A 12,941-nucleotide genomic window follows, 5' to 3' on the forward strand; every position below is an offset into this window, starting at 1 on the left:
AAGGAGAGGAGGCAGCAGATGCAAATTGCTGAGATGGGAATGTGCGGGGGAGGTCTGAATAGCAGGGTGGGCCAAGGAGGACATGGAGAGGGCGATGTGGTCAGGGCCAGACCCTGCAGGCTTATCTAGACCATGGGAGGCTTTTTGAATTGTTCTACATTTAATGGGAAGACATGGAAGAATTAAGGGCATCAGGGGACACAACCTCCATGTGGCATAACTACAGGAGGTGCCATTTATATGGACCACAGTGTGAAGGAGTCTCCCTGGAGTTGGTGGAGTTGGTGGCCCTGCATCCCCAACTCTCCTACCCATGGCAGACATTGCTAATCAATTACAGATCCCCCTCACCCAGAACCTGGTAGTTAGAATCCTTTTCCACAAGGGACCCCAGATGACCTCTGCCACTTCCTCAGAGCTGACCGTGACATGCCTGGTATCTGCCATCATTTTCCCTGACCCTTTGCTGACACAGGACCTCCTGGAGCTTGTGACAGAGATCTGGTGACACAAGAGTTGGAGCAGACCTGATTAGCTCTTTATTGGGAAGGGGATGCAGTCTGTAATCCGACAAATCTGTGACCCCAGAAAAATCTCGAGTTCTAGTCCCAGATGGGATGCTGTGAGGTCATAGCTGCCCTGGAAAAAGCCACGGCTATGGCAATTATGCCAGCGCCAATACAGCTGAATGATGCGGGCAGCGTGGAGCAAACGGCAGTATCGCTGGCGTATGTGCCACATGCGGACCAAGGACTGTAGCTTGACCACTGCCCATTCTTGCTGCGCATAGGACTCTAGGGCTGCTCGTTTCCTCTTTTCCAGCAGCTTTGCCAGTGTCATCTTCCACCACTGCTGAATGATCCATGCTCTGAGTGTCGCATGCAGCAATGTCCTGCGCACCAGGGTGCCCCGCCACCAGGCCTGGATCTTTATGGCTTTCTGTTCTTGGTCAGGGAGCTTCTTTTTCTTTGGGGGAAGAGGTTGCAAAGACAAAGAAGGGACTCTCAGGGGACATTCCCCACCCAACTCAGCTCCAGGCTGTGCCAGGAATGGCTCCTGATCCTTTGTCAACAACGTCCCCTTCCTCAGGATTTCAGGAGGACTAGGCAGGGAGCCAGTAGACCAGATAGATGTCCTGTCTCTGCCCCTCTCTGATTAATGGACCTGGACACATCACACTGTCTGTCCCCTGCATCTCAGGGTCCTTATACGTCCTAGCTACCACGTGGTGACATGGACCTGGTTGGCCAGCCTGGAACCAGTACATCATGTATCGTGTTGCACATGGGCCTGGCCACCTACCTGGGGTGCAATATCCCTTCCCTTACATCCCACTTGGAGGCTGGAGAAGTGGCATCCTTTGCTCACCTTTCATGCCTGACTCCAGCTCAACCCACAACCTGCTGTGTCCCTCTGGGAAGTCACAGTATAGAAGTTTCCCTGCTCCACATGGTCTGGAGTCCTTACTGAGTGAGAATGAGTCTTACTCATTTCTCACTTTCACTCTTTTTGGTTCTCACACCCTTAACTTTAGTTAGCATGCATACATGCACACATGTGTGCACATACACACACACACACACACGTGCTCCCACACAGTTCTACACTCTGCTCTCCCTGTTCGTGGCAATGCCTTCCCTACACTGGCTCACCATTCCACTCCCCAGCTTGACATGGTCTGATCCCCACTTGTTCCCCTCCCTACAACCAAGTCTCCGTGCCTCAGTCACCCACCTTTCTCTGACCGAGAAGGAACTAAGAGGGCAAGATAATCAAGGATGAGTCCATCCCTACTCACTCCAGCTTGGGATAGGCCAACCATTCATCCTCGTTGCCCAGGGACATTCTGGGGTTATGCTTATTGTTCCTGAGGAATCATTGATAGCACTATCTTTCACCTGTGGATCCTAGTTCAGATGACAAATTCCAGGATCATGCCATGCTATGGGGCACAGAGAGGACAACCCATCACTGTTGAGTGACTCAGGTCAGAGATGCTGCAACTAGGAGTTAACCTTCAACTTTGAGGACCTCTCACTCACCTTTGGTGGAGGGGGTGGCGGTGTGGGTGAAGGCTGTGTTTTTTTCTTTTTCTCTTTCTCCTTCATCGATCTGGTTTCATCAATGTCTTCTTCTATTGTGATTTCACAAAACTGGCCATCCTTCTGTAATCAGAGTTTAGAGGGGAAAGGTATCGGTAGGTGCCCTTTGTACAACTTTGTGCCAAATCCACCACTCAACCTCCTGCCTTGCCCAGAGACCCTAGATGTAGGACTGGCACCCTGAGTTAACTGTGCAAATCCACCTTCCCCTGACTGCAACTTTGGGTGGCTCTCTCTTACACAAAACCAAATGCCCATGACTTGGGACATAAATGGTTCAAATCCCCTCCGGTCTGCAATCCCCTAAATCCCCCATGATTAGGAGCTCAATGTTTTCACTGCCCCCAGGTCTGTGCTCTCCCAGCCACAGCCCGGCAGGAAGAGGGAAGAAGGAGACAGGATTATGATGTCATAAGTGCACCTATGACTCAGGCACCAGGATGGTTCCAGACAGTAGAGTTTGTTTTGGTGAAAATGTGGAAATCCTCCCACTCTTTCCTATGCCAAATGCCCAAAATTCGGCTAAAAAGGCAGGACACTGAAAATACTGGCCCACTGGCACCAAAGTGTATATAGAGACAGTCATTTCTGGCTGGTTGGTAAAAGCATAAAGTTGAGACAATTTAGACATTTATTAATAGAGAATTCAATAACACGCATTTCAGTTCAAACAAATAATGGAACCAAATAAGCATTAGAAACAAGGAGTTTGGAGCAAAATCTTAAATGCTTCACAAAAGGTTTACGAATGGCTGGGAAGCACACGAAAAGATACCCAACATCATTAGTCATGAGGGAAAGGAAAATTCGCACCACAATAAGATATCTTAGAGAATGGCGAAAATAAAAAATACAACACCAAATATTGGCAAAGACACACAGCAGTTGAATCTTTAATAACACTGCTGGTGGGAAGGTAAGAAATAGCACTTTGGAAAGGGGTTTGGCAGTTTCTAATGAAGTTAACCATATATCCACCCTATAACTCTGCAGTTCTACTCATAGGTATTTATACAAGAGAAATGAAAACACATGTCTACAAAAGAGCTGTGCATGCCTGTTCATAGCAACTTTATTCAAAGAGGACAACGTTGGAAACAACCCTAGTGTTTACCAACAGGTGACTAGACAAAGAAATTGTGGTATATTCATTTAATGAAATAATAGACGGTAATAAACGTGAACTACTGATACACACGATAACAGATGAATCTCAAAAAACATTATGCTAAATGAGGGGCGCCTGGGTGGCGCAGTCGGTTAAGCGTCCGACTTCAGCCAGGTCACGATCTCGCGGTCCGTGAGTTCGAGCCCCGCGTCAGGCTCTGGGCTGATGGCTCGGAGCCTGGAGCCTGTTTCCGATTCTGTGTCTCCCTCTCTCTCTGCCCCTCCCCCGTTCATGCTCTGTCTCTCTCTGTCCCAAAAAATAAATAAAAAACGTTGAAAGAAAATTAAAAAAAAAAAAAACATTATGCTAAATGAAAGACATCAAAGAGCATTCACAGGATGATTCCATTTATATAAAGTTAGAAAACAAGCAAAACTAAACCATAGGTAAGATAATTCAGAATGGAGTTGACATCTGGGGGTAAAATGTAAGAAGTGTTGCCTGCAAACAGCACAAAGAAAAAGAAATTTTGTAATCTTATTTTGGATGGTGGTTATCAGGGAATACAGAATTATGAAAACTCATCAAACTCTATTAAGAAGCACTTAATAAAGCCACAAAAAGGGGGTATGTAGAGAGGAGGCCATCTAAGGTTGGAAGGTGTTAGTGTGAAGTTAACAGGATGAGGGGGTTGGGGAAGACAGGTGTAGGCTGAAAGATACAGGCAGAGGTGGGAGGGACACATGGAAGGCACGGGAAGCATCTGCTTGGAGATATAGGTGTTGGACAACCCCCAAATGCCAGGCTTGCATCTTTTAATTTCTTTCTTAGTTTAGATCACGGCCCAGAAATTTTTTACTATATTGTTAATTTTTTTCCTTTTTTTAAAAGTCTATTTATTTTTGAGAGAGAGAGCATAAGCGAGGGAGGGGCAGAGAGAGAGAGGCAGACACAGAATCCAAAGCACGCTCCAGGCTCTGAGCTGTCAGCGCAGAACCTGACATGGGGCTCAAACCCACGAACCATGAGATCATGACCTGAGCCGAAGTTGGATGCTTAATGGACAGAGCCACCCAGGAGCTCCTATATTGTTACTTTTCAATCCATTCAAGCAGAAATTTAAAAAAATATATTTTGACCAGTTCTTCCAGTTATTCTCAGGAAATGGATTAATCCTAATTACTTATCACAGCATTATCAGAAGTGGAAGTCTCTCCTGGATCATTTGTGTGTTTTTAAATCGAAGTACATTGATACACAAGGTTAAATTAGCTTCAGGTGTACAACACAGTGATTTTGACAAGTTGAACCCCTGCTATGCTATATTTTTATCCACTGCCTTATTTTCAACTTCCATCACGTTTTGTTAACAAAATACAGGTGTCTTTTTTTCAGCATTCTTGCATTTATTAAAATTCAAAAATCAAAATTTGATTCTTGAACCAAAGGATTTGTAAACAAAGCACATACAGTCATACGTAGAGCACATGTAACAGTGAAGAGCAGCACCTCTCCCCCCAGTAAACCTTCTAGAATAACAGTCACCAGTAGAGAATTCTGACCAAGAGCTTCTAATGATGGAATGTGTTAAAGCCACACTTACCCCCACAGGCCAGATGCAGAGCCAGGTGAACACAGCCTGGAACCAGGCTCCAAACCGTTCTCATTCATTGCAGCCCATGGCACAATCTCAGGACTGCACAGACCACTACGGCCTCTCTCTCATGGTTTCACACCATCCTCCTTCCGGACATGCTGGGAAGCTTGGTTTCCTTTTATGTGCGCTCGGGGAAAGGGTGACAGCCCCACAGGCTCCCGCTGTGGCTCATCAGGGCAGGAGCACACCCTTCATGCTCCTGGAACCATCCAGAAAGGTGACAAGGAGACTGGTAGGCGGGAGAGGGACAGAACCAACTTGCAGAGGATACCTCTTGGGTAACATCATTCTTCTCTTTTTTAAAACAGTATTAAATTCAGAAGCACACAGGAATATAAAAATAGTAATCCACTATGTTTCATTATCAATACATCTTGGATCTTACCCTGCCCTTTTAGCAAGGGTTTAAAAGTTTTGGAAAAATCTAAACAACAGACCTATCGATCAAAATAATTCTGCAGAATCTTTCTGAAATGACCCAGAGAAGAATATCAAATGGTGTTCACTAGTCCCACTATACAGAATCTCTGTGACTTCCTGGAATTCTAGAAATATCTAGTGCAGCCATATGCTGAGGGGATCCATGCAAAATGTTCAGCAGGTTTTCTGATGTATCTCTGACAGCTTTCATCATCTGTGTGAAAGAATTGCCTTAACAGAAGAGATCCAGTTCAGATTCAGTATCTTGAGGTGGCAAGTTCGGGGCAGGGGACAAAGGCACCACGCAGTAGCTGAGCTCTAGGGAGAGAAGCCTCTGGAAGGAGAAGCACCAAGACCTGGATGCTGCTACTAGTTGCTGGCTATAGCAGCCCCATGACCCTTTCTTTGATGTCCAGGGTCATTGCCATCCTGCTCCCACCAGACATAGGAGTAGATGCATGAACTGTGATCTTTCCTCTTCAGAACAACATCTCAGCCACCACCTTGGCTGAGGATCTGTCCACCTGCTCCTTGGTCAGCTCAAAGCACCTGTGGGCGACCTGCGACTGTCTGGCATCCTCACTCACCATCAGCTCCCGGTACATGTATATGCCCATGGCCTGAACCTCATGGAAGAATCTCTCCACATCTTGGTAAGCTTTTGTATATTTGTGCCTAACAATGAGTTCACACCACTCCTGGTGAACCTCTGTGTCCTGCTGGGGGAGGTGGCATGTCTTCTCCAGGCTTTGCAGAGTTCGGGGTTCAGAGTCTTCTGCTCCAAGGGATACTCCAGAAGCAACACAAGCTTGTCTGGAAGAAGATTTTCAAACACTCCTTTGGTCTCCCTTCGTTTCCATTGTCCGGGTCTCCGGTTCACTTGAATCCATTTTCTCAACCTTGGAGCTCACTTGTCAAGTGCAAGGCCTCGCTCAGCCCGGATCTGGCCCTCCCTCTGCAGCACCTGCCCATGTAAGGTGAGCGGTGGGCTCACCTTACCCCCCACTGCCTGCTGGCCCATGGGAGAGCAGTGGGGAGTACGCGCGGCTAGCAACAGCTCAGGCGCAGATTGGGCAACAAAATACAGGTGTCTTTTGATCCAGCAATAAACTCTGTATTTTTAATAGATGAATACTGCAGATTACATTTGTCATAATTTCTAATATGCCTGGACTTATCGCGATACTGTTTTATGGCTTCCATGCCTGGTTTTCCCAGGAAGTGGCCAGCAGAAGGGAGGAATGCTTTGTCACTCAGCCCCTGGGGAGGGAGGCTGCACGCACAGATGCTGCTTCTCGGCTCAGATGCTGCTTCTCGGCTCTTGCTCTGACCTTCCCTGCTGGCTCTGGCTACAGCCAGACTCTGTTGTCCTACCCTGAGTGGAGATGCCTGGGCAAGAGATGCAGAAAAATAAAGCCCAATTTCTATACTCCCTGGGGACACGTGTTAGAACATGTTCCCTGTCTCTATTCCCATCCCAGTGAGCCTGAACCCTAGGGTCTATTTCGGAGAGGAGATTTGCCAGATCTGTCATCAGGAGCAGAGGCTTAGGGTGGCCTCGACCCAGGCCTTCTTCTATGTGATAGATTTCCATAAGTGGCCATCAGGTTGACTGAGCATGAGGTAGGCTAGGGTTTCCTATGTCATAGCATTCTCTATTTTAAGCTCCACCTAGCTTTGCAGACCAGAAAGATAAAAAAGGAATCAAGGAGGGACCTGGTAATACTGTCTGGGGTCCTGAATCTAGCTGCAGCTTGAGCCACATCTGCCCCTTGAAAAATGGGCCTCCAAAAGATAACCACATCAAATCTCTGGAATTTGGGAAAGTGACCTCCTACCGTAAAAGATGGGATTAAGTGAAGGGTCTAGTGAGGAGGGGCTTATCCTGGATTATATGGGATAATGCGATCACACGCACGCTTCATCAGAGAGGTGCCGAGGGAGTTTTGAGAGAGACACAAAAGGGAAGGCGATGTCAGGATGCAGGCAGAGGTCACGGCAGAGGTCACAGCAGAAGCTGGAAGAGGCAAGGAAGGAATTCTCTAGAGCTTGTTGGGGGAGTATGGCTCTCCTGATTACCTTGATTTCAGACTCCAGCCTACAGAACTGCGAGAGAACAAATTTCTGTTGTTTTAAGCTCCCATGTTTGTGGTAATTTGTTGCAGCAGCCACATAAACTAATACACCCCGTAAGTTTTAAGTGAAGCGGTAAAGTCTCTTTTGCTTAAGCCAAGTCAGTTTTCTGTCATTTGCAACTGAAGGAGTCCTAATTCAGACAGGAGTTTGAGAGAACAGAGAGGCAAAAAGCATGGGAAATGTTATCTGAGCATAATGAAGGAGAGAAGAGGGGAAAGGGAAGGGTAGAGAAAAGGGGATGATGAGCCCTGCTAATGTGGCGATGTGGACACTGTTGCGGGGAGGAAAAAACAGGTGGAGTCAGCGCAGCAATGGGAACCCATAGGACCATTATGATTATCAATTATGACATAGGAACATCCATGCCATATCTACAACTGTGTGTGCATGCGTGCGTGTGAGAGAGGCAGAGACAGACAGAGACATTCAGAGAGGATGGATGATCTGAGGGATGAAGCTGATCTGAGACACAACCCAAGAACTGCCAACCTAAGTCTGCCTGAAAGCCCAAATGATGGAGCACCAGCTTTGTGAGAGAAAAGTCAAATAGTGATAAGCCAAATTCCAGTACCTAACAGAACAAAACTGGGACCTGTTTGTTGTATGCAAAGACATAAAAAACCTGGCCCCATACTAAAAGGAGTCAAGGTAATACAAAGTTAGGGTCGGGGGGGCACCTGGGTGGCGCAGTTGGTTAAGCGTCCGACTTCAGCCAGGTCACGATCTCGCGGTCCGTGAGTTCGAGCCCCGCGTCAGGCTCTGGGCTGATGGCTCGGAGCCTGGAGCCTGTTTCCGATTCTGCGTCTCCCTCTCTCTCTGCCCCTCCCCCGTTCATGCTCTGTCTCTCTCTGTCCCAAAAATAAATAAAAAACGTTGAAAAAAAAAAATTAAAAAAAAAAAAAGTTAGGGTCAGGGGCTAGAAAAAGCAGAACCTGCCTGAGGAAGGAGAAGGAAAAAGGAAAGGAAGTGGTCCCTTCTCAAATCCACGAAACTGCCAAATGTGTAGACACCCTTTATTGGTACATACAAGGGCAGACCCAGCCATGGGGGATGCCCAGCCACCACTATCCTCATCAAAGATGATTGTTAAATTTTTATAGTGTTTATTTCCCTAACCCTCCCCCCTTTATTTTTTTTTTTCAACGTTTTTTATTTATTTTTGGGACAGAGAGAGAGACAGAGCATGAACGGGGGAGGGGCAGAGAGAGAGGGAGACACAGAATCGGAAACAGGCTCCAGGCTCCGAGCCATCAGCCCAGAGCCTGACGCGGGGCTCGAACTCACGGACCGCGAGATCGTGACCTGGCTGAAGTCAGACGCTTAACCGACTGCGCCACCCAGGCGCCCCCCTCCCCCCTTTAAAAATAAGGTCTTTAGGGGCACCTGGGTGGCACAGTTGGTTGAGCGTCGACTCTTGATTTCAGCTCAGGTCATGATCTCATGGTTCATGGGTTTGAGTCCCACGTTGGGGTCTACACAGACAGTGTGGAGCCTGCTTGGGATTCTCTCTCTCCTCTCTCTTTCTCTGTTCCTCCCCTGTTCTCTCTCTGTGTCTCTCAAAAATAAATAAACATTTTTTTCTTTTAAATAAGGGCACCTTGAGGGACTTGGGTGGCCTGGTCGGTTAAGCGTCCGACTTCGGCTCAGGTTATGATGTCACGGTTCGTGGGTTCAAGCCCCGTGTCGGGCTCTGTGCTGACAGCTGGAAGCCTGGAGCCTGCTTCAGATTCTGTCTCCCTCTCTCTCTGTTCCTTCCCCGCTCATGCTCTGTCTCTCTCAAAAATAAATAAAGATTAAAAAAATTAAAAAAAATAAATAAAATAAAATAGGGGCACCTTGGTGGCTCAGTCAGTTAAGTGTCTGACTGCAGCTCAGGTCATGACTCTTGGGTTTGTGATCCTCCAAACCAACCTTCGGATCCTCCATCTCCCTTTCTCTGTGACCCTCCCCCACCTCGCACATGCTCGCTCTCTCTCTCTCAAAAATAAACATTAAAAAAAAATTTTTAATGAAAAAAAATTAAGAAAAAATAACGCCTTTATAACACATACATAGAATATGAATCTAGACAGAGACCATATTGTGCAATTCAATTTGTTTTACTAACACCTTCCATGTCAGTCCATAGAGAACAACCTCATTCTTTGTGGTTTTATTAAGTGCTTCTTAATGGTGTTTGATGAGTTTTCACAATTCTGTATTTCCAGGTAACCACCGTTCCAAAACAAGATATAGCAAATTTCTCTGTCTCTTTGTGCTGTTTGCAGGCAAGACCTTTTATACCTAGATGTAAATTCTATTCTGAATTATTTTACCTGTATTTTCCTTTTGCCGGTTTTCTAACTTTATATAAATGGGATCATCCTGTAAGTACTCTTTAACGTCTGGCTTCTTTCATTTAGCATAACATTTTTAAAATATTTATTTTTGTGAGAGAGAGAGAGAGACAGAGTGTGAGCAGGGGAAGAGCAGAGAGAGAGGGAGACATAGAATTCAAAGCAGGCTCTAGGCTCTGAGCTGTCAGCACAGAGCCCCATGTATGGCTCGAACTCATGAACTGCAAGATCATGACCTGAGCCAAAGTCAGACGCTTAACCGACTGAGCCACCCAGGCACCCCTAGCATAACATTTTTGAGATTCACCTATGTTGTGGTTATCAGTAGTTTACTCATTTTCATGTTAAAATTTCTGTCCTATGAATTTGACTGCTTGAGGTGCCTCATATACATGGAATCATTTCTTTCTGTGAATGACTTACTTCACTTAACATAATGTTGTCAAGGCTCATCCATGCTGTAGAATGTGTCAGAATTTCTTTCCCATTAAAGGCTGAATAATGTTCCATTGTGTGTATATACCACATTCTGTTTATTCATACATCTACCAATGGCCACTTGGGTGGCTTTCACATTTTAACTGTTGTGAAAATTGCTGACATAAACATGGGTGTACAAATATCTTTTTGAGACTCATTTTCAATTCTTTTGGGCATATATCCAGAAGTGGGATTGCTAGATCACATGGTAAAATCTATTTTTTAAAAAAAAAATTTTTTTTTTCTCAAGGTAAATTCTATTTTTAATTTTTTGAGTGTTCACTGAGCTGTTTCTATGGTGGCTGCACCATTTTACATCCCCACCAACAGTGCACGAGGGTTCCAATTTCTCTACATCCTCCCCAACAGTTGTTATTTGTGGGGTTTTTTGTGTTTTTTTTTTTGAGAGAGAGAGTGCAAGTGAGGGAGGGGCAGAAAGAGGGGGACAGAGGATCTGAAGCAGGCTCTGCGCTGACTGGCTGACAGCAGCGAGCCTGAGGTGGGGCTCCAACTCACTAACTGCAAGGTCATGACGTGAGCCCAAGTCGGATGCTCAACCGAGTGAGCCACCCAGGTGCCTCTGCTGGGTTTTGTTTTTTTTTTTTTAATAGTATCCATCCTTATGAATGTAAGGTGTGTCTCACTGTAGTTTTGATTTGCATTTCCCTAATGATCAGTGATGTTGAGCATTTTTACGTGTATTTATTGACCATTTGTATGTCTTCTTTGGAGAAACACTTATTCAAGTCCTTATTCAAATTGGGCTGTTTCTTACGGAATTTTAGTTCTCTATATACTCTAGATATTAATCTCCTAATCAAATATATGATTTCAAGTATTTTTCCCCATTCTGTGGGCTGCCATTTTACTCTGACAATAGCGTCTTTTGATACACAAAATTATAGCTTAATTTGTCTATTTTTTGGTTTCCTGTATCTTTGGTGCCACATCCAAGAAATCACTGCCAAGTCGAATGTTGTGCAGCTTTTGCCCCGTGCTTTCTTCTGAGAGCTTTAGGTCTTACATTCAGGTGTTTGATCCACTTTGAATTAATTTTTTAATATAGTGTTAGATAAGGGTCCAATTTCCTTCTTTTGCATGTGAAGATAGTTTTCCCAGCACCATTTTTTAAAAAGTTTCCTTTCTCTTTTGAGGGGTCTTGGCATCCTTGTCAAAAATTACTTGACTACATAAGTGAGGGTTTATTTCTGGGCTCTCTGTTCTATTCCATTGGTCTGTCTTTATGCTGGTACCACAGTGCTTTGATTATTGTAACACTGTAGTAACTTTTTTTAATGTTTTTTGTTTGTTTGTTTGTTTGTTTGGTAGTAACTTTTGAAATCAGGAATCAAGAATGTGTGAGTCCTTCAGTTTTGTTCTTCCTTTTCAAGGCTGTTTTGGCTATTCAGAGTTCTTTGAGAGTCCATATGAATTTTAGAATGGACTTTTTCTATTTCTGCCAAAAAATGTCTTTTGAACTTTGATAGAGATGGTGTTGAATCTATAGATTACCTTAAGTCTTCCAATCCATGCATATGGGGTGTGTTTCCATCTATTTTTGTCTTAATTATTTTCAGCAATGTTTTGTAGTTTTCATTGAACACTTGTCTTTCATTTTCTTGGTTATGTTTGTTCCTGTTTTATTCTTTTTTATGCTATTGCAAATGAATTTTGTAATTTCCTTTTCAGACTGCTCATTTTTAGTTTACCGGGAACAACTGCTTTCTATCATTGACTTGGCATCTTGCTACTTTGCTTAATTAATTTATTAGTTATCACAGTTAGTAGAATCTTTAATGTTTTCTACATATAATATCTTATCATATGTGAACAGAGATAATTTTATGTTTCCCTTTACCATTTGGATGCCTTTTATTTAAATTTCTTGCCTAACTGCTCTGGCTAACACTATGTTGAACAGAAGTGGTGAAAACAGACATCTTTATCTTGTTCCTGACCTTAGAGACGCTTTTAGTCTTTCACCATTGAGTACCATGTTCACTGTGATGTTCATATATAGCTTTTATTATGTTGACTTAGTTTCATTCTATTCCTAGTTTGCCTAGTGTTTTTATCATGAAAAGGTACTGAATTTTGTCAAATGCTTTTTCTGCATTAATTGAAATGATCGTGTGGTTTTTTCCCCTTCATTCTGTTAATGTGGTGTACTACATTGATGGGTTCTGTATGTTGAACCATTCTTGCATTTCAGGAATGAATCCCACTTGGTCATGTGTATAAAGCTTTTAATATGCTGCTGAATTCAGTTTGCTAGTATTTTTAAAAAGGATTTTTGCATCAGAGTTCATAAGGGATACTGGTCCAAAGTTTTCTTTTCTTTCTAGCCAGCCCTGCACATGTTTTTCATGGCCTGATCCCTTGTCTTCGGGTCAGCTTTCTTTCCTCTTCTTCTGTGGGTACTTGAAGATGTCCTTCCCAGCTAAATCTAGATGCCACTCAGCACGTATCTCTCCAGCTCTCCTCCGTGCTTCACAGACACACTGTTGGTCCTTTTTATTTTTTAGATATTGTACGTGAGGAACAAAATTTGAGCACTGCAGCCCAGTATATAAAATTCTTGCTCCTTACTACATGAGATGGTACAGGAAACCCAGGTATCCAAAGGTTTAATACCTCAGGGCTGGTGCCTTAATTTTCTTCCATAGCAAGCCAGCCACCTCAAGATTTTCTGTGGCAGCCAA

The 12,941-nt window shown here is 44.4% G+C and overlaps 1 protein-coding gene across 1 annotated transcript in view; it reads right to left on the reverse strand.

The window, feature by feature from the left end:
- Window positions 1-516: 516 nt before the first annotated feature.
- The window catches only part of LOC131510097 (IQ domain-containing protein F5-like), a 31,473-nt gene continuing 19,048 nt past the window's right edge, over window positions 517-12,941 (reverse strand). Inside the window, exons 3-4 of the mRNA XM_058726743.1 lie at window positions 2,043-2,165; window positions 517-966 (exon numbers count right to left, since the gene is read on the reverse strand). Of these exons, the coding sequence (XP_058582726.1) occupies window positions 532-966; window positions 2,043-2,165 (558 nt within the window). The 3' untranslated portion in view covers window positions 517-531. The remainder of the gene's footprint in view (window positions 967-2,042; window positions 2,166-12,941) is intronic.

This window comes from Neofelis nebulosa, chromosome 4, assembly GCF_028018385.1.
Source record: "Neofelis nebulosa isolate mNeoNeb1 chromosome 4, mNeoNeb1.pri, whole genome shotgun sequence".
Taxonomy (NCBI): Eukaryota; Metazoa; Chordata; class Mammalia; order Carnivora; family Felidae; genus Neofelis; species Neofelis nebulosa.